Source organism: Corythoichthys intestinalis, chromosome 13 (genome assembly GCF_030265065.1).
Source record: "Corythoichthys intestinalis isolate RoL2023-P3 chromosome 13, ASM3026506v1, whole genome shotgun sequence".
In the NCBI taxonomy this organism is placed as follows: Eukaryota; Metazoa; Chordata; class Actinopteri; order Syngnathiformes; family Syngnathidae; genus Corythoichthys; species Corythoichthys intestinalis.
The window spans coordinates 10,377,403-10,400,061 of NC_080407.1; the positions used below are offsets into that span (position 1 = coordinate 10,377,403).

Below are 22,659 nucleotides of genomic sequence, written 5' to 3' on the forward strand. Positions count from 1 at the left end.
TTAAATCTCTGAGACCTGGAGCAGTTGGCCAAAGAAGAATGGTCTAAAGTTCCAGCAGAGTATTGTAAGAAACTCGTTATTTTGTCCAAAGGTTGTGCTACCAAGTATTATGCTGAGGGTGCCAATACTTTTGTCCGGCCCATTCTTGGAGGTCTTCTTCTAACAAGGTCTAACGAGGCTCCACTCGTTACCTGTATTAATGGTTTTAATGGTTTTGGTTTTATTTAACTCATTATCGGTATAAAAGACACCTGTCCACAATCTCAGTCAGTCACACTCCAAACTCCACTATGGCCAAGACCTGCCGAAGAGCTGTTGAAGGACACCAGAGACAAAATTGTAGATCTGCACCAGGCTGGGAAGACTGAATCTGCAATAGGTAAAACACTTGGTGTAAAGAAATCAACTGTGGGAGCAATTATTAGAAAATGGAAGACATACAAGACCACTGATAATCACCCTCGATCTGGGGCTCCATGCAAGACATCAACGTGGCATCAAAATGATAACAAGAACGGTGAGCAAAAATCCCAGAACCACACGGGGGGACCTAGTGAATGACCTACAGAGAGCTGGGACCACAGTAACAAAGGCTACTATCAGTAACACAATGCGCCGCCAGAGACTCAAATCCTGCACTGCCAGACGTGTCCCCCTGCTAAAGCCAGTACACATCCAGGCCCGTCTGCAGTTCGCTAAAGAGGATTTGGATGATCCAGAAGAGGACTGGGAGAATGTATTCTGGTCAGATGAAACCAAAATAAAACTTTTTGGTAGAAACACAGCTTCTTGTGTTTGGAGGAGAAAGAATACTGAATTGCATCTGAAGAACACCATACCCACTGTGAAGCATGGGGGTGGAAACATCATGCTTTGGGGCTGTTTTTCTGCAAAGGGACAAGAACAACTGATCTGTGTAAAAGGAAAGAATGAATGGGGCCATGTATCAAGAGATTTTGAGTGAAAATCTCCTTCCATCAGCAAGGGCATTGAAGATGAGACATGGCTGGGTCTTTCAGCATGACAATAATCCCAAACACACAGCCAGGGCAACAAAGGAGTGGCTTCGTAACAAGCATTTCAAGGTCCTGGAGTGGCCTAGCCAGTCTCCAGATCTCAACCCCATCAAAAATCTGTGGAGGGAGTTGAAAGTCTGTGTTGCCCAACAACAGCCCCAAAACATCACTGCTCTAGATCTGCATGGAAGGATGGGCCAAAATACCAGCAACAGTGTGTGAAAAGCTTGTGAAGAGTTACAGAAAATGATTGGCCTCTGTTATTTGCAACAAAGGGTACATAACAAAGTATTGAGATGAACTTTTGGTATTGACCAAATACCTATTTTCCACCATGATTTGCAAATAAATTCTTTAAAAATCAAACAGTGTGATTTTCAGGTTTTGTTTTGTTTTCCATATCCGTCTCTCATGGTTGAAGTTTACCCATGTTGACAATTAGAGGCTGACTAAATACTTATTTGCACCACTGTATACAACGCAAATAAGCTTGCTTAAAAGTTGGTGGGGACAATTTGAGCATCCTGAAAATTTGGTAGTGTTTTGTCCCTACCATCCCTATGCAAACCTACGCCCCTTGGCCCAAACGTCAGGCCGACCCACCGAGATTTGTCCCGGTCCTCTCGATTGCCCACTCTGGGTGTGAGCGTGTGCAACAAAATAATTTGAATTTTCTCCGCAGTTGGAGGCGGAGTTGGCGCTGTGTGAGCGGGAGGGGGCGGAGCTCCAGGAGTACGCCAACCAGGTGCTGCAGCAGATCGCAGACCGCTGCCCGGACATTTTGGAACAGGTCGTCAGCGCCCTGGAGGACAGCAGCTGACACATTTAGACGAATACACCGAAACAACTAAACAGACTTTAATTATCATGTTGTTGTTTTTTTGTTTTTTTTTCTGTGACCCCGGTCCGCCATTTTGTCTTGTCAACACATGCTGCTATCTTTTTGGTCATCTTCTTCTATGGTTTCACGCAGCCTTCTGTTGGAAACACTCGCAATAATCCCTTTACTATCGATGTTGATGATAACACCAGGAGGAATTTCATTTTTCTTTCCGGGCGGGGGGGAGAGAATATAAAAAAAAAAAAAAAAAAAAGTTGCATTTGCTAATATATATAAATGTGTCAAATGCTAATGTTTTAATTGCAGTTGTATGACCACGTGCTTTGTCGTCACCAGCAGGTTGGAGTTGTTTACTAAAATTCTAGGGAATTCTTCGGGATTGTGGCTAGAAATGAAATGGAATAAAATGCAGTTTTATCATTTCTTGCCTGTGAAGTGCATTTTCTCACACACCTAATTATGTTTTTGGAGAGGCACTGTAAAGACAAATGTCCCCAAACGAAGCTTCCAACATTCTGCCGTTATCGGCTCCTTTCACGTCGTCGGCTTATCTCCGCTGCTTTATTTTCCTCTCCTCCCGCCGTAATGACACGATTCCCGGGCTCGTCTCTTCCCTATCTATCCTTTGCGACGGCCTCTTCCTCTTGCACTTAACATTCTTTCCGCCTTAGGATGTATGAAAGCCACGCTTACCTGTCCTTCACATATTCTGTTTTCTCCATTTACTATCGTAAAAAACAAGATGGAAGAAGCAACAGCGGAAGGCTTAAAACGTATAATGTGACTTTTACTCCGTTGTGACCCCGGTTTGGTATTTATTTAATCATTTGAGCTCTGTGTTGAAGTGCAGGCCTCAGGTTATGCTCATAGTGGTGCATTCAGGGGGAAACGGCCAACGAGGCGCTCCAAAGTAAACCGCTCGTGGATCTGCACTAAATCACGCACATTAATTGCTGTTATCACAGTAAATAAATATGCCACGCAAATATTTAGCCTCACATGCATGCAGATGATGATAAATGCGCCCGTTTTTGATTATTGGGGATTCATTCGAGAGCAGGCAGTCAATTATGTCGCGTTTTCTTTCAATTCAACGAGAGATCTGTATCGAAAATGCCTGTCTTTAAATGCAGAAAACTGTGAGAGGACACCAACCGGGGCGTTAGGCTACCTGGTGTTGCGCACATGTGATAAGAATCGCAGATATCGGCGATCCCTGGACCAAAAACCCCAATGTCCTTGAGATAACGTGCTTGCGCTAGCAGTTAGAAGTACAACCCCTAGCAAAAACCATGGAATCACCCGTCTCGGACGAGTACTCATTCAGACATTTTATTTTGTAGAACCAACTCAGATAAAAAGCTTGAAAAAAATAATAAATTAGTTCAAACGTGCAACTCTTTAGCATTCAGAAACACTAAAAGAAATGAATAAAAAACATTTTGGTGGTCTGTAAATGTTACTTTTATAGAGTAAGTGCGGGGAAATAAATATAGAATCACTCCATTCTGAGGAAAAATATATGGAATCATGAGAAACAAATAACAATCAAAACACGTCTCTAGTATTTAGTTGCATCACCTCTGGCTTTTATGACAGCTTGCAGTCTCTGAGGCATTGACTTGATGAGTATTCTTCATCAATTTGGTGCCAACTCTCAACTCTCTCTATCCTTCCTGGTCGGAGCCTTGCTGTGGACCATTTTTTTTCAATTTCTACCACAGGTTTTCAATAGGGTTGAATCTGGGCTATTTGCAGGCCATGACATTGATTGAAGATTTAACCACATGTATGTTTGTATATATATATATATATATATATATTAGGGGTGTCAAACGATTAAAATTTTTAATCGAGTTAATTACGGCTTAAAAATGAATTAATCGTAATTAATCGCAATTCAAACCATCTATAAAATATGCCATATTTTTCTGTAAACTATTGTTGGAATGGAAAGATAAGACACAAGATGGATATATACATTCAACATACGGTACATAAGTACTGTATTTTTTTATTATAACAATAAATCAACAAGATGGCATTACCATTTTTAACATTCTGTTAAAGCGATCCATGGATAGAAAGACTTGTAGTTCTTAAAAGATCAATTTTAGTACAAGTTATAGAAATTTTATATTAAAACCCCTCTTCATGTTTTCGTTTTAATAAAATTTGTAAAATTTTCAATCAAAAAATAAACTAGTAGCCCGCCATTGTTGACGTCAATAATTACTTACAAAATGCTCATGGGTGCTGAAGCCTATAAAATCAGTCGCACCCAAGCGCCAGCAGAGGGCGGCAAAACTCCGAAAAACACAACAAGTACACCTTTCACTGTACTGTCATTTTAATCTGTTTGAGCGGGGCATTTGTGCGTTAATTGCGTTAAATATTTTAACGGGATTAATTAAAAAAATTAATCACCGCTCGATAACGCGATAATTTTGAAAGCCCAAATATATATATATATATATATATATATATATATATATATTTTTTTTTTTTGCACAGAGGTGAACGAGAAAAAAATGATGAAGTTTTTAAAAGGGGGACAAGAAGTCAGAGAATTAGGGCTAGAGTTGACTGTGAACGGTGATGTCGGTAAGTGAACATAATTTTTACATTCGCGATCACCTTGACCAAAGCCCGATTCGTAGCCTATTGAGCTGCAGTATGACAGGACATGCTGCTCACATTGAGCCGAGGAGAGAGAAGATGATGGGAGATCAGGGATATATGTTAGTTTGTGGGGAGCAGGTGCACGAGGCTGAACAGACTCTGGTCCATAGGCTGGATTTATCTTGGGTTTACAACCCACTGTGTATTATAGCAAACGCTAATACAAATCCATCACGCATTTTCTTGTCTTTGCCAGTGACTGTAGCTGGAGGAGAGCGAACTTCAGTAAAATGAAAATAATTAACCTACGCTCCACCGTATCACAGGGCAGGCTTAACAACTGGATTTCACTGATGTTATATATGACTTTGCTGTCAAAAAAACTAGGTGCATCACCGTTTGAGGGACTGATAACCCCAGGGATGTGGAGGGGGCAGGCACAGGATGTTTAGTTATGCTGTTTTGTTGCTTAGCAGGCAGGCATAGCACTCTCAGTTGTATTGTATTGTAGCCAACATGGGACAATAGATTGAAATTGTTTATATTGTGTCACATCACATTACGGTCTGTTAAATTTAACTGTCCATCTCAAATTAAATAATTTGAAAATTTACACTGTCATTGCTTGCAAAGCGTTAAGCGTATGTTGTCGTGACAAGCCGGTGGCAAGGGAGGGGTGGGGGGGGCCTATCATGGCCTCTTGCCCCCAGGCCCCTGCAAATTTGTTGACAGCACTGGTCGGGTCTATTCTATCATTACAACATATGGTAGGACAAATTTACCTATACAGGTATAACTGAACTCTTTATATAATGCAAATACGGTTGGTGGGGACAAACCAAGCATCCTGAAAAGTTGTTAGTGTTATGTCACTACCGTTCCTATGAAAAGTTTCCCCACTTGTCAGGATGACCGAGCGGTCTAAGGTGCCAGACTCAAGGTTCAATACTTTCCATACAGTAGAGATGGGCATTCTGGTCTCCGAATGGAGGTGTGGGTTCAAATCCCACTCCTTAAAGTTTTCTAACTAAGCGTTACTACTGTTTTGACATCCTTTGTTTTAAAAAACTACTAAATAAACATTTTGAAAACTTCCAGAAAAAGTGTCCCGATTTTGAGAGCAAATTTAAATAGCATTATTTGAACATAACTTAAATTATTTTAACGTCCAAAATAAATACAAGCTTGTTAATCATCTCTTAACGATCCAGGTCAGGGCTACACTTCTCACCAATATGAACCTAATGAATTGATAGGCTAAATGATTAATGCAAAATAAATCTGTATTAACCTATACTAACTTTCACACTGCAAATGTATAGTCTTAATCGGATTTTTAAAATTAAATGTAGTCAAATAGTTTTCTCCCATCTTGTTTTGAGTGTTCAAGGCTAGTTCACAAGTTTTTGTAAATAGTAAATATTACTATTTATTCGTATTGAGCCCATGCATTTAAAAGTGGGTCATTTTTCAAAAATTGCTTTCAAATAAGGTTTTGAACAAAACAATCTTGAATTAAGAGCATTTCTGACAAAAAGTTTTTCTTTTAAGATTGGATATACAAACTTTTTGCTTAAAATAAATCTGTTAATCTCATTTACAGCTATCTGTTTTTCTTATGTCAAGAAATCTAGGTGAGTAAAATTGACTTGAAGCACTGTAGCAGATGCAACATTAGTGGTGTGTTCCCCACCTCCACAACATTGACGTCTTTTTACATCGCTTACAGTGGCTGCTGCTGGCGGGGGGAAAAAAACTTCTAATATCCCTCGTCTTCGAAGGAGTTGGGGGAGGTGGTATGTTGTATTTCTGTCAGTCTGTGAATGTGTGTGTGTGTGGGGCGGTTCAGTGGCGGACTGGTAATCTGTAGCTTCTGGAGGATCACAGAACAGCCGCCGGTCGTCCAGAGGGCCGCCGGCCACTTTACATACAGTACATCACTGTTTTTATCCCCCCTATCCTCTATGATTATCTACAGTTCGCATCCAATCCGACAGGTGGCAGCTGTGCGCCTAACTGTTAACTGCCAATCTGATAGGAGAAGAACAAAGAAAGCACAGAGTAGCCTACTTTGGTAAAGCCAAAGCAAAATAGCGACGAGCATGGACAAACAATATGGATGGTGGTGGCAAAAAAAGAAAAGAGAAGGGTGGCGCGGAGAAGGTTAGAGAGAAAAAAAAACTGAAAAAAATCCAGAGCGAAGCATCGAAACAAGTTGACACACATGTTGGCAAGCAGCAGTCTGGCTGCAACAGCTACACCGGCTAGCAACAGCCCAGCCCCCGGCGATGGTGAGAGTGGGAGCGGCAGCCACTCTCACATGCAGCCGGTTCAGGGAGAGACAACAGACGAGGGAGAGGGTAATGATGAGCTGGTGGAAGTTCCCCAGACGAGCGCAGGGCAAGTAAGTAGGGATGAAGAGGGTTACTTGCTAGGTATATTGGCAATTGTTATCCACCAGGTAACTACATTTTAAATGAAATAAATGACAATTAAAGGGTTAGTGCCAGCTAGTCCATGTCCCCGTTTGCAATCATGCCAAGTTACAGTATGCAGCAGCAATATTAATTCAGAAGAAATATAACAAAATATTAATAAAATAAATGGTTTTACTTTAAAGTTTAGGTAGTTAAATTGATATGATATACAGTATATTTTTAATAATTTATATATCGTTTTGTTTTCTGGTTAATACTTTCCAATGAAGGTTATGTATATGGGATTTGTCTTGAAATGTTTATTGTATTTTCATTGAAATTGTTAATTTCTCATTGAATATTCACGTTACAATGTATAATAATGCAATGTGTAGTTTTTGATAGCCGCTTAATTTTTCTCTCAAAGTGCACGAAATTGATGCATTTTACAATAAAATGTAAAAAAAAAAAAAAAAAAAAAACTCCCGGTGGGGCATGCCCCCGGACCCCCCTAAAGGGTCTGTGTTTCCCTTCGTACAGTAATTCATGTGGGCTGGGCTGAGTCAAAGTCCAGGGCTGCTTTTTAGTCCCAGTCCGCCCCTGGGGGGGTTCAAGTCATGAGCCAATCAAATGTGCGTGTGAGGGGAAAAAATGGACTGGCACATTCAGCGAGTGAGAAGGGGTCAATGTAAGTCTGAACATAATGAAAGTACTGTAATTCACTCAATAATGGTAGGATCAATTCTATCCTTTCAACATATAGGGAGACAATATGAATGACCTAATGACATAAATGAAGTCATAATGCAAATAAGGTTGCGTAAAAGTGGGTGGGGATAATTTGAGCATCCTAAAAAGTTGGTAGTGTTATGTCCCCACCGTCCCTATGCAAAACTACGCCCTTGCGCATGACCTACAGGTTTCTTTGTCGATTAGAATGACAGTCACACATGTCTCCGATCCTGTAACGTCATATGTCAGGATGGCCGAGCGGTCTAAGGCGCCAGACTCAAGGTGTAAAACCTTCCTCGCAGAGGAATTGGGCTTTCTGGTCTCCGAATGGAGGCGTGGGTTCAAATCCCACTCCTGACACTTTCTTTTTTTCCTTCTGGTCCACTTTGATGGACACACCTTCCCCCCTTAGAAACTCCCACTCTCTTCTCTTCCTCTTCATTTTGACAAAGTACACTCAGCAGCAGATTCGTCCGTCCGAACCGCAACTTTATAGCTCACGAGAAAACTGCCATCTCGGTGTTTTAAAAACAACTTCCAGCTTTTATCATTCGTTTACTTCTTATTTATATATATTGGAAAACTTTTTTTTTTTTTTTTTTTTAATGAAATGGTCGTTGGCGCTTCTTTATTTGTGACACCTGTTGTTCGGAGCGAGCCGGTTCGGGCTCGTCTTTACTTTCCATTGGACTTTTAAAGGAATTTCTCTGAGCATAAACTCGTTTTTAACGTTTCTACTGGTCATCAATGGACTTTTTGTGAAAAAGTGGACTTCAAGGTGGCATCTGTCAAAATACAAGAGCGACAACAAGTGGGCTTCTGTCTCGCACTTTCGACACGTTTTCTGCATGGTTTTCTTCGAACAAACTTCTCGACGCGCAACAAAAGGACTGGACTAAGGTCAGAAAATAACTTTTATTTGAAATATATGTTATTTCTGCCATGTCATCATTACAGCTTACAACATAATTTATGTGCGTGTTAACATGCAATGTAAATTCCCCGTTGCTATATTTAGTGAAAGTGCCTATATGTCAAGTGTGTGACAGTGGTGAAGTGCAATATGTGTGTTTTCAAGCTGCCCTCTCACTATGTGGTGCAGCCTGTCTTCTATTTTGGGTATAAATGATGCACAAATGTTTCTCTCAGTGCAGAAAAAAATCTTGGATCTTTTGATGCAATTATACCAGACCAGAATTTATAGTTGGGGATGTGCAATCAAAACTTTAGACGCACGTTAGGCCTGCTTGAGTTGTGCGGTGCTCTTTGACCCCACAGTACATCATACTTTTAGCAGATTTGACGTCTATCGTCGTCATTGAGTTCAACACAAGTATTGCTGGCATGATGTCATCTCTGTGCCCGCCAAGGCGGGGCCGGGCATAGTTTGGCACGGGTTCTGACAAGTGCATGTGGATTTTACACGAGCAGTACTATGCGCATAATTGTAGACATTGTCTATATAAAAAGATGGCAGTTGTCATTGCCGCAAGCCACATGACCGATTTAACCTCCTTTGACCTTCAAAGTGCTTAGTTTGTGTATTCTGTCTTTGAAACACATCTTTTTGTGAGGGAAAAAGGCATTTGCTTGTGTTTATAACACGATTTGTTCCTTTTTGCAAACATAAGTCACTTTATTAGGGACTTATACATGCATCCAGTACAAGTTCCTTATTAAAAAAAAAAAAAAAAAAAAAAAAAAAAAAAAAAAGGTGGAACGCTCAGTTTTGACCCTTTCAGAACATTTATGCACAAGAAGGCCAAATTAAAAATTGAGCAACGTGGATTTAAAATGAGATGTGAGACGAAACCCTGCCGTCCACTGGTGAATTTTTGCCACTACAGCACATAAAAACCTTCCACATGGAGAAACCCTAAAACGCAATAGTGATTTTTGAATATATTTCAGAGACTCGTTCTTGTTATGACGAGTTATACTACCATCCACTGAATGAAGATGGTGTACTTTAAAATGTGTTTTTAGGGTTTCAAACACGCATGCTGGATGGATGGCTTGACATTTGAAGAATGGACGAACTGCACTGAAAAGTTTGTGTTGTTGCAGTCAAATAGTTCACAGACAGATGGCGCCACTTTACTAAAACTCGACTAGAACAGCAGTGGACATGTAGAGCAAGTGAGGGCACAGGGTTTTATACATTTTGAGGCCATTCCAGTACAAGCCATTTTGACTTGCAGGACTGGCAGTAATCATTTGCTGCCAGCCTCTTCCACAGTTCCAACGGCATGGAATGAGTTAATTTTCTGCTCCTCAGTTGTCTCTTGGCTTAAAAGATGAATTTGCTTCGTGGTGACACTTGTAACTCAAATCATAGCTCAATTACAATGAAAGTATTTTAGTAATGAAAGTATTTTAAATGAAAGTAAATGCACTTCTTCTGTTCTTGTGTGACCTAATATTTGAGCCATACTTAAGTCATGAAAAATGGAGAGACAGCGACAAATAAAAGTGGTATATGCCATGTGGCAAAATTGATTTTGCCATGTGGCATTCTTTTTTGGCATGTGGTAAAATGGATTTTGCCATGTGGCATTTTTTTGCCATGTGACTTTTTTTTTTTTGTATGTGGCAAAAGGGATTTATGTATGTGGCATTTGTTTTTGCCACGTGGCAAAATCAAAATGGATTTTGCCATGTGGCATTGTTTCTGCCATGTGGCAAAATCCATTTTGCCATGTGGCATTTTTTTGCCATGTGGCATTTTTTTTTTTTTGTATGTGGCAAAATGGATTACTGTATGTGGCATTGTTTTTGCCACGTGGCAAAATGGATTTTGCCATGTGGCATTGTTTCTGCCATGTGGCAAAATAGATTTTGCCATGTGGCATTTTTTTTTTGCATGTGGCAAAATTGATTTTTGTATGTGGCATTGTTTCTGCCATGTGGCAAAATGGATTTTGCCATGTGGCTTTTTTTTTTTTTTTTTTTTTTGGTATGTGGAAAAATGGATTTTGCCACGTGGCAATTTTTTTGCCATGTGGCAAAATTGATTTTGCCAGTGGCTTTTTTTTGTATGTGGCATTTTTGGGGGGTATGTGGCAAAATGGATTTTGGATTTTTTTGCCATTTGACATTGTTTTTGGTACGTGGCAAAATGAATTTTGGTATGTAGCTTTTTTTTTTTCTTCTTTGCCATGTGGCAGTTTTTTTGTGTTTGTGGCATTTTTATTTTGCCATGTGGCAAAATCATGTTTTTTGCAATGTGGCATTTTTTTGTATGTCACAAAATGGATTTTGGTGGAAGGCATTTTTTTTTTGTATGTGGCAAAATGGATTTTGGTATGTGGCTTTATTTATTATTTTTGATATGTGACAAAATTGAATTTGCCATGTGGCTTTTTTTTTTTGCCATGTGGCATTTTTTTGGTATGTGGCTAAATGGATTTTGCCATGTGGCATTTTTTGGGGGATGTGGCAAAATGTTTTTTGCCATGTGGCATTTTTTTGCCATGTGGCAAAACTGATTTTGCCATGTGGCTTTTTTTGCCATGTGGCATTTTTTTTGTATGTGGCAAAATGGGTTTTCGTATGTTGCTTTATTTGTTTAAGCTAATTGTTCCTGAATATTTGCCATGCTGTGGACACCAGGAAATAGTATACAGTGATCCCGTGCTAGTTAGCGCTTCAATCTTCGCGCCCTCAGTCCATCGGAGATTTTTTCCAATTAAAATACTTACTGTATTTTATTTAAAAATGTTAAATTATATGCATATACATGTACAAATCATTGTTTTCTTTTATGTATATATCTAATTTATGTCATAATTGTTTCATTTGTAGTACTTAAAAAACATACACTGTATTTTCCGTACTATAAGGCGCATCAGAGTTGGAATCGCAATCGGAAAATATACTATATTTTCCACACTATTAGGCGCACCTTCAATTAATGGACTATTTTAAAACAGTTTTCATATAAAGGGTGCACCGCATTATTAAGGGGCAGTAGTAGTAGTGGTTGGGGTTGTGTTATGCATCCACTAGATGGAGCTGTGCTAAAGGCAATGTCATGCCATGATTAGCCAGTATTGATCTATATAAGATGCACCTTTTATTGTGGAAAATTAGGTATATATGAGTTTTTTTTGTCTTGTATGTAACTGCTTCAAATGCTGTTAAATCTCAATAAATACATTAAATACACCTAAAAAACATTTTAAAAAAACACATTTAAAAAAAAAAAAAAAAAGTCAATAAGCCCCGCCTCTACTCTGTGGATTTTCGATTTCCACGGGTGGAGCAGTCCCCTTTAACCACGAAAAATGAGGGATCACTGTACTTTATCCATATACACGACAATTCGATTTATGATGATAAGCAGAAAAAAAAACGAACCATCAGCATTGTTTAACGTTTTCTTTTGCTACATTTATGTTCAAATCTATGTGTATATCTTTGTTTGTACGTATGTTTTTTAAGGTTTTCAATTTGCTTTCGTTTCGTCTCAAATTTTTGCTCACAAGTAAAAGCAAAAGCTTTGTCCTCAAAGATTTTGACCGAATAATTTTTGTTCCGGAGCGGCATCCATTGCGACTGAAGCGACATTTTCACGCAAAATTAAAAACGTGTTTTTGTTTAAACTCTTAACAAGTGTGACTCAACAGAAATATGCTCCAATCTGGAGACTCACAATCCCACCCCCTCTCCTTCTCCTCCTTCCCCTTCTATGGGCACCGTGCCCAGAAAGAGGCAGCCTAAGCTGGCTGCTGAGCCCCCAGCAGCGTTTCTTTGCCACACCATCAGCAGCGTCGGGCAAAAGGGAGAAGGAGGAAGCGAAAGAGGAGGGGCTTAAAAGACGCGAGGGGACCAGGAGATAAGTGCGCCGATGACAGCCGAGAGGATGAAGAGATAAGAGGATGCGCGCGAGATACGTGCAACAGAGGAAGAGGGCTGCCTGAAAGAGTCGGGGGTGGGTGGGGGGCACAGGAGAGGCGAGACAAAAGGAGATTAGAAAAATAGATAGATCAATAGATGGAGCGATAGAGCCAACAAAGAGCAAAGATACAAAGGAGAAAGAGGGAAAGAAAAGGAGGAGAAGAAAGAGAAAGCTGGGCAGACTGCCAACTCTTCCCAGAGAGGGAGAGAGAGGTCAGAGCAACGGACACGTCTCTGGAGAGTGTGTGTGTATGTGTGGGATGAAGGGAGGATGAGAGAAGAATGCAGAGGAGTGGAGCAGCCGAGCGCGGAGGGAGGACGACTCCTAAGAAAGCTCGAGATGCGCGACCTTGGGAAAATATATGCCTCCCTGACACCGATATTACACTGTACCTAATAAAGTGGACCGTGAGCCTGAGTCATTTTGCAAAAAAAAATAAAAAAAACTGCCAATCCACTCCCAGTCAAAATGAAATGAACGTCTATCGCCGTCCATGGCAGCCAATGAGTTAATTTGTCACCCCGCTCATGCTAAACGAGATATGAGACGTGACACCGTGTCCGAAAATGACGATCATCCATCACTCTTGTTTACTGTACGCGCACCATACTTCAAATAAATGGCGCAGAACAATAACCGTCATTTTCGCCGCCGAATCACTGACTCTGCATGTTAGCACTCCATTAAATGACCATCATCACCATCATCATAATGGAGGATAATCAGACACTGCACTCGCCACTGAATATCATCTTTTTACTCTTTTTGGTCACTTTATTAGGTACAAGAAATGGCTTTTTTTACCCCCTTTCGAATATTGCTCACGAATCTGTCTGAATTGAGGAAATGCAGCTTATAGTTTTGCCTTAGGCTGCCCACGGTAAAAAGTCTAGCAAATAGCTCGGTTAAAATCTGGGACGCCTCAGGGCTCTTTCATAGGTCATGCGACTTTTTGGGTGAAAATATTGAGAAATAGTACACTTCTCCTGCTTCCGCCTTCCCCTTTCTTCTCTGCCTGGGTATTCGCCCTACGCTCCGCCACGGGTTGCTGGCTGGATGGCGGTGTATCGGCTGAATGTCGCCTGCTCCTGTGGGGGACCCTGCTCTGCCTCTCTGTTGCTCCCTGCTCTGCATGGTGGGCTGCTGGGGGTCCTGTAGCGTGCTGTGCCGGTTGGGGGGCTGCGGCTGTGGCTCATGGGCCGGGTGGGGGCGGGCGTGGGGTTGGTTGTGTGTCCCCTCTTCCCATCCCTGAGGGCCGGTTGATGGCCCGGAGGACCACCCTGGATCCCGGAGGGGGTGGCGATGGCTCCTTTGCTGGGCTGCGGGAGGAGGGATGCGCTGCCCCCCCCCCCGCCCACCCTACCTCCCTGGGCTGGCTGGGTGGGGGTCGTGACTCTGGGTTGGCGCCTACGTGGTATCTCCGCTCGTCTGCTTGGCTGTCGTGTGTTTGGCAGGGCTCGCGTGCGGCTGGATGTGATTGGGTGCGCTCGGGTGGGGGATCCCGGTGCCGGGATTGGCGGTGGGGCGGCGTAGGGTCGGTTGCCAATGGGCTTACACTCACAAGGAATTCACACGATTACTGGGTTCTAGATCACAGAGCTGATTTGTGTACACTCTACCCCTGTGAGCACTGATTTTTAAATGTGTACGCAGTACGTTCACAATCTGTACGTTTTTTTTTCTCCGTTCAGATTTTGTCACCGTTTCGGCAACGAGACAGTGTACGTTATTCACCTAGCATCGTGTTTGCAACGGCGTCACAACTCCCTTACCTCCTCCCCAATACTGCTCTGCTTTCTCGTCTCCGTGAGGCAGTCTCTTTTCTCGCATCATTCAACCAACATAGTAACGCATAGTAACGCACGCCTTTCCTGCCTCAGTAACGGTAACGTCGTTTCCAAGAGGAGAAAAGTAATTAGTTAGATTACTCACTACTGAAAAAAATAACGCCGTTAGTAACACCGTTATATTCTAACGCCGTTACTAACAACACTGCTAGCGAGTATTGTTAGCATCCTATAAAGTGGCATACCAAGTTGCTCAGTGCAAAAAAACCCTACAGTGGTATGAAAAAGTCCATCAAATGTGATCTGATCTTTGTCAAAATCACACAGATGAAAATACAGTGTCTGCTTTCACTAAAACCAGCCAAACATTTATAGGATTTCAAATTTTAATGAGAATAGTATGCAAACAATGACAGAAGGAGGAAAAATAAGTCTGCGAACCCTCTGCCTCAGGAGACTTAAAGAGGAATTGAAACCAATTTTCACCAAACATTTTAAGTCAGGTGTGTGCCCAGTAAGTGATTAGTGGTTTAAAGTTGCCCTGCCAACTATAAAACACACACCTGGTAAGATATGTCCTGATGAGAAGCATTGTCTGATGTGCATCATGGCTCGATCAAAAGAGCTGTCTGAAGACCTGCGAAAAAGGATTGGAGATTTGTATAAAGCTGGGAAAGGATACAAAACCATCTCTACAAGTCTGGATGTTCATCAGTCGACAGTCAGAGAAGTTGTCTACAAATGGAGAGAGTTTGGAACTGTTGCTTCTGCAACACGAAGCTTACTCACTTAGTCATCCGTCAAATGATCTCTTCGGACTTGTTTTGCTCATTGCGGTGAACAAGAATCTTTTGGAAATCCAAAAAGCCTCACACCACTCTCCCTGGTGCAACAACAAAACCCTGCATCACATTGGGCTGGCGTGATGCGAAAAATAAACAAATTAATCTACAAAATCAGCTGAATCCACAGTCCATCAGCATGTTATAAAGCAATGGCTGTGTTGAGCGATGCTGACCCGGGTGACGTCACATTCGCGTTTTTCCTCAACCCGAGACTGGAGCCGGAAGTCAATCATTTTCATGGTGCGGGATTAAAAAAAATTGAATAAATAAAACGATCGCTTCCTCACACATCCAAGCGGTCCAGGAGCATAAAATACCATGTGAAATATGAAATAAAACTTTTTGCTGTCATAGGCACTCAGTAGCAAAATTAGTGGTGTGTTCTCCACCTCCACAACATTGACATCTTTTTACATTACTTACAGTGACTGCTGCTGCTGGCCGCAAAAACAGAATAACAGAAAATAATAGGGAAGCACTGAAACCAAAATAAATTCAAAACAATTGGAATGAAATAAAAACACAGTAATCAGGACAATGAAGACATCGATCACACAATGGGCATCCGTTGAAAGTGTACAGTGTATCGCAAAAGTGAGTACACACCTCGCATTTCTGCAGACATTTAAGTATATCTTTTCATGGGACAACACTGACAAAATGACACTTTGACACAATAAAAAGTAGTCTGTGTGCAGCTTATATAATAGTTAATTTATGCTCCCCTCAAAATAACTCAAAACATAGCCATCAATATCCAAACCCCTGGCAAAAAAAGTGAGTACACCCCATAGAAACTACGTGCATCCTTAAATGTCCAAATTGAGTACTACTTGTCATTTTCCCTCCAAAATGTGACTCGTTACAGGAGTGCTGTCAGCATTGCTGCAGAGATTGAAGAGGTGGGGGGGTCAACCTGTTAGTGCTCAGACCATACACCGCACTCTACATCAAATTGGTGTGCATGGCTGTCACCCAAGGAGGAGGCCTCTTCTGAAGACGGTACACAAAGCCCGCAAACAGTTTGCTGAAGACATGTCAACAAAGCACATGGATTACTGGAACCATGTCCTATGGTCTGACGAGACGGGCGGGCTTTCTTGTGGACGGTCTTCAGAACAGGCTTCCTCCTGGGGTGACAGCCATGCACACCAATTTGATGTAGAGTGCGGCGTATGGTCTGAGCACTAACAGGCTGACCCCCCACCTCTTCAATCTCTGCAGCAATGCTGACAGCACTCCTGTAATGAGTCACATGACATTTTGGAGGGAAAATGACAAGCAATACTCAATTTGGACATTTAGGGATGTAGTTTCTAAGGGGTGTACTCACTTTTGTTGCCAGGGTTTTAGATATTAATGGCTATATTTTGAGTTATTTTGAGGGCAAGTTAAATTGTCTATTATATAAGCTGCACACAGACTACTTTTCATTGTGTTGTCAGTCTGTCTCACTTTGGTGATACACTGTATATGAATTATTAGTTTTTATGATCATTTATGTCTTAATGCATTTATTTAAGCTCTCTTCGGACTTGTTGTGTTCATCTTGGGGTGTTTACGTGTATATGTGCCGGTTGCCCACATTGAGTGAGGCAATGTGCGTGTGCGTATGTGTGCGTATCTGCCACAAGCCCCACCAGCGAAATGCAGCCAGCATGACGGAGAATGACAGGTTGATTTATGGCGAGGCTATAAGTAGAATGACTACTGCTCCAATGTGTGTGTGTGTGTGTGTGTGTGTGAAGCAGGAGTGGAAACACGGTGGAGAAATGGAGTGTGATGACGATTGGGTGAAGGATGCAGGAGGAGGGACGGGATGGAATGGAATTTGGGGATTTATTTGTGCGTATTTCTAAAGTTTACACAATAGCTTTACAGTGACAATGCATTTTTATTTTTTTTACATTGTCATGCGCAAAAAGTGTGAATTCCAAATGGATTGGACGTGTCGCATGTGAGGTTTGAAGCTCCACGCACCTGCTTCCATGACAACCTGCTGATGGAGATGCCAGTGTGTGTTTCTGTGTTGGAAATCAGTTTTTTTGCTGTGTGACTGTACAACACAAATGTTTTCAGGTGAGATGAGAGCAACGGGACGGAGAGAATGTGACAGAGTGAGAGAGGGAGGGAGAGAGAGAGTGAGTACAGTCTTTGATCTTGCTCCTGGTGGGAGTTTGTCTTGGCACGCAGCCACAATCCCCCACACACACCCACACACACACACACACACAAGCAGGTCCAGCTCCAGGGCTTTGTTGATTATTTCTGCTGGGACGATCAAAGACCACCAGAGACCACCCGCCACCCTCCCTGCCCATCCATTCTTCACCTGTCTACCATCTCTCCATCCGTCCAAGTGCAGTCTTAACTTGACTTCTGAGTTGTGGGGATTTGATTTACAAGTAAAAATTTGAGTCGGGATTTGAATTACCACTAATCCTAATACCATCCTAATTTTACCTCAACCCATACGCTGTGAATATTCGACATACTGCGGCTGGCAGTGAATGAGTTCATGACCCAACTGCATGTTTTCTATTTGACGTCGATGTATGCTGTTAATTAGTAAGAGCATCCTTTGCGAATAGAGTGGTACCTCTACCATAGACTTCATAATATATTGGCATGACACTGGGCGCAGGGCCGATCCATAGGGGGCCTATTTTCAAAAACCTCAAATTCAAATATTTTCAAAACCAAAGCTGCTACCGACCTAAAACCAAAACAGGCACCTACCTTAGCCATATATAAGTCTCCATGAGTAGCGGCATAAAAAACTTTGTTCCCTTATAAAATCCCGATTATTTCTTATAGAGGTATAACAAAACTTGGCTATAAAATTCTTAGATTTTACACTAGATATGCAAAAATCACCAAATGCAGAGATAATCACCAATATTTTAGGATCAATAACAATATTTAAAATATCATATTAGTTTTTGCCCAAAATAGCAACTTAATTTTTTTCAACAGCTAAAAAAAAATTACTCAATTTTCACATCAGAAACTTCACACTTGAGGAAAACATGCAGAATCAATTATAAATAATTTATAAATAGATTATTATTAATAATAAATTCTATATGCTATCACAACTTATAGAATTGAATAGCCCTTTATTGTCTTTATACAGTAGTATAGTTATATAGTTGAAGTTAATGTAGCTAGCGGCCGCCTTATGTAAACAGAGCTTTTCTGGTGAAAATTATTGTGAATAAATGCTTAAATCCCCAAATTCTTCATCGATGTGGACATAAAACAGTCTCGATTCTTGGTTTAAAGCAAAGAAACCGTGCAGTTAGCGTTTTACGTAAATGTGTCAAAGTGCAGTGCTACTCTGTTAGCGAATGAGGCTAGCGGCCGCCTGACGTAAACAGAGCATTTCTGGTCAAAATTTTCGTGAATAAATGCTTAAATTCCGGAATTCTTCATAGATATGGACGTAAAACAGTCTTGATTCTCAGTTAAAAGCAAAAAAAAAACAAAACGTGCAGTTAGCATTTATTTTACGTAAATATGTCGAAGTACAATTCTACTCTGTTAGCGAATGAGGCTAGCGACCGCTTGACTTAAACAGAGCTTTTCTGGTAAAATTTCTTGTGAATAAATGCTTAAATCCCCGAACTCTTCATAGATATGGACGTAAAAGAGTCTTGATTCTTGGTTAAAAGCAAAGAAACCGTGCAGTTAGCGTTTATTTTACGTAAATGTGTAGAAGTAAAATATTACTTTGTTAGCGACTGAGGCTAGCGACCGCCTGACGTAAGCCGAGCTTTTCTGGTCAAAATTCTTGTGAATAAATGTTTAAATCCCTGAATTCTTCAAAGGTATGGATGTAAAACAGTCTTGATTCTTGGTTAAAAGCAAACAAACCGTGCAGTTAGCGTTTATTTTATGTAAATGTGTCGAAGTGCAATGCTACTCTGTTAGCGAATGAGGCTAGCAGCCGCCTGACGTAAGCAGAGCTTTTCTGGTCAAAATTCTTTTGAATAAATGTTTAAATCCCCGAATTCTTCATAGATATGGACGTAAAAGAGTCTCGATTCTTGGTTAAAAGCAAAGAAACCGTGTAGTTAGTGTTTATTTTTTGCGTAAATATGGCGAACTACGATGCCAGTGCAGTAGCGGCTGATTTCTCCCACTGAGTTTTTTTCCCACAGCGTTTAAAAATACATGTATGGTACGAAAAATATAATAATTACCTTGAATCCTCGAACAAATCACTCCTGAGACAGTCCTTCCCGTTTCTATGCGGAACAGCTTTCATACATCATCAAAAAATCCAAGCTTAAATCCAGCTTGGACATGAGCGTGTGCTGTCTACGAATGACTATTACGAAATAAAGCTCAGTCCCCTACGGTAAGGCATGACGAAAATAATGACATATGTCATAGGTACTTTAAGACTAAACACTACCGTTGTTGTGCACCAGGGGTCGCTAAAATCAACCAAAACTGAAAAGTTACCTAGTGTTGCTTTAATTTCGTAAGACGAAGTACCAGTGCTTTAAAAAAAAAATCTTTGCTCTAAATTTGACTCGTTGTAGAAAGAAGTACCGTAATTTTCGGACTATAAGCCACTACTTTTTTCCTTAATTTTGAATCCTGCGGCTTATAGTCCAGTGCCGCTTATTTGTTGATTTATTTGGGTTAATAGGTAGCACTTTATTTGACAGCAGCGTCATAAAGCTGCTTTAAGACCCTCATAATTATGACATGACACCATCATGGGCATTATTGAATGCTTATGACAGATGTCATGAAGTGTCATCCAGCAAATTATGTCACAAACTACATTTCCTGCTCTGATCTTTTACGTCCATTCAAAAGTGAGTTAATTTGCCAGGTAACACTAAATGACATCTGTAATAAGTAGAGATGTCCCGATCACGTCATTTTCAAAGTACTGGAATCGGCAAAAAAATATCGGACATGCCTTTTTTAATATACAGTATATATATTTTTTAATTAAATTGTTTTCTAATTGTATTTAACGTTACAGACATATTATGTTACACTCATCCAGAGTCTTTAGTTTTGGCTTAAGGTAGGGTTATCAAATTTATCCCGATAATGGCGGTAATTAATTTTTTTTAAAAATGTATCACGTTAAAATATTTAACGCAATTAATGCATGGGCTGCGCGACCCACTCACGCATGGTCGCGCTCAATCTGTAATGGCGCCGTTTTACCTATATAGAGAGCTAAAAGACAGCGTAAAATGAGTAGAGTGAATTTTGGAAGCCTTTGGAGCCTTTTTTAATTGGCTAAAGCCTTACAATCCCTCTCCCTACGATTAGAAATATCATGGGAAGCAATGTGGGGAAGCGAGGTAGTATTTGATCTTTTTCTTAACACCCTATGTTATTTCCCAACGCAGAGAAGATATATCAATTGGTAGCACTACGCGTAGTCATGGTTCCACTTCCCATCATGCATTTGGGCATGGCTACAGTATAATTTACTGAAAGCTCAACAAATACACTAGATGGCAATATTTAGTCACAATATACAAAGTCACATTTGTCCTTTAAGAATTACAAGTCTTTCTATCTGTGGATCCCTCTCACAGAAAGAATGTTAATAATGTAAATGCCATCTTGAGGATTTATTGTCATAATAAATATATATGATCGGGAAAAATTATCGGGAATGATTGCAACTGAATCGGGAGCAAAAAAAAAGCAATCGGATCGGGAAATATCAGGATCGGCAGATACTCAAACTAAAACGATCGGATCGGGAGCAAAAAAAAAACATGATCGGAACAACCCTAGTTATAAGCATTCATTATTGCTCAGGACAGTGACATGTCATAATTTTGATTGTCTAATCAGAGTCTTATGGGGCCACTGTCAAATAAAGTTATCAAATACCATAACTAGCAATTAATGAAACAACTGGAACAGTAACTGAAGAAATAATTTGCACAGAACATGAACTTGAATGATTTGTTACGTCTGTTGCACTGCATTGCATGCTAGGAGGCTTGTTGAACGACAACAGTGTTGATAGCAGAGGTTGACTGTCTCCCCCAAGGGAGCATTGATGGCCAAATGAATCTTCTTGAAGTAATGAAGCTTGACAGCCAGTTGGTTCAAAGCTTCATGTTTGTTCATTTGGTCTTATGACAGTCGTGTGATGCCGCTGTCAAATAAAGTGTTAGTGGTTAATATCTTTTGGTGTAAATCAGGGGTGACAGTGTCTAGAATTTCTTGCAGGAACTCTCCGACGTGAAGGTTGCCATGGAGCCAGAAATTTTATTTTTTTACTTTTGGGGGGGGGCGGGGCAAACCTCCTAAAACTACTGAAATGCAAAGAAAACTGTTTTTGCACTATTATTTCTATGACTCATACAAAAACTGATTTTCATTCAAAATTGTATTTTTTCAATGATTTGCAAAATAAAAGTTAACAAAAACAGTAATAATGCCAACCTCCATCTCCTAATTTTTATTTTCCCTCATTTCCTCACATACTAAATGCCAAATCTCAATTTTAACTACTTAAGAAATTAGGATGCACATTAAAATTGAAGTTAATGTAAACATTTACTTCTTTTTTTTTTTTTTTTTTTTAAATAACAAAGACATAAGAAACATGCATTCAGAAAAATAAGTACAAATGACTAATATTATGCAGAGTGAAAGGGCATACAGTATCTTTTGAAGATCGCGCAAGCATAGACTTTTTTAAATCATAAGGAAATGAATAAGTAACCGAATATAAATGAACAAATATAAGTCCAAAGTGCACATTGACAGCTAAGATGTTCTGAACCTCCCCATCAGAGCAAATAAAACTAAATATGATAAATAAGCCTCCTCGACTCTTTCCTTGCTCTTCAAGATGTGATCAATTTTTTGTTGCATCGCCCTTTTTTTGTCGCATCAATTCAAAAAAAAAATGTTGTTGTTGTTGTTGCTGTTCCAGAAAACGTGCACTAGCTAGCTAACTATCTCTGCTGATCACATGTCAGTATGTCAGCCAATTGAACGGATAAATGAGTCCAGGCGTTTTGCTTTGCCACGTGCATTTGCACATTGACGTGACTCATCATCGTCAGACTCGGATACCTGCAGCATCTGGGGAAACCTCCATGCCGTCCGTGGAATAAAATAAATAATAACTATTGGTGCAAATGGATTACGCTACACAAGCACTTTATTATGCTTGTTAATAACACTTGTGCATTTAAATCTGATGTTGGTAGATTGTTTTCTTCTTGGAGATGAAATGCATGTGTGGCAGCTCAGTATTTAAAAAAAATAAAAAAAAATTCATAACGTTTTGACAGTTGCCGTCATATTTTTGGAATCGAAGCATCGTGTACCGGAACAGTATTCCGGCCCTGAATCTTATACCGGAACTGCGTTCCTGCCCTGAATCTTATACCGGAACTGCGTTCCTGACTGTTCTGGCCCACTTTCACCCCTGGTGTAAATGTCCTATAATACATTGAAGACAGCTGTGGTTTATAGTCCAGTGTGGCATA

General features: G+C 40.5%; 2 protein-coding genes and 1 non-coding gene across 13 annotated transcripts in view; all 3 read left to right on the forward strand.

Moving 5' to 3' along the window:
• The window catches only part of LOC130927752 (ELKS/Rab6-interacting/CAST family member 1-like), a 192,223-nt gene extending 188,060 nt beyond the window's left edge, over window positions 1–4,163 (forward strand). For 3 of the 11 annotated variants that reach the window (XM_057853747.1, XM_057853749.1, XM_057853748.1), the window contains exon 24: window positions 1,699–4,162. In XM_057853747.1, coding sequence (XP_057709730.1) covers window positions 1,699–1,836 — 138 coding nt within the window. In that variant the 3' untranslated portion in view covers window positions 1,837–4,162. Of the gene's footprint in view, window positions 1–1,698 lie in introns of all 11 variants that reach the window. The other 8 variants (XM_057853751.1, XM_057853750.1, XM_057853753.1 and 5 more) reach the window with 4 other exon arrangements.
• A 3,709-nt stretch (window positions 4,164–7,872) lies between these two features.
• Window positions 7,873–7,988, forward strand: trnal-caa (transfer RNA leucine (anticodon CAA)). Its single transcript has 2 exons — window positions 7,873–7,910; window positions 7,943–7,988. It is a non-coding gene; the product is annotated as a tRNA-Leu (tRNA).
• Window positions 7,989–8,032: 44 nt separating this feature from the next.
• The window catches only part of wnt5b (wingless-type MMTV integration site family, member 5b), a 104,525-nt gene continuing 89,898 nt past the window's right edge, over window positions 8,033–22,659 (forward strand). The window contains exon 1 of the mRNA XM_057855372.1: window positions 8,033–8,528. The gene's annotated coding sequence lies outside the window, so the exon portion shown is untranslated. The remainder of the gene's footprint in view (window positions 8,529–22,659) is intronic.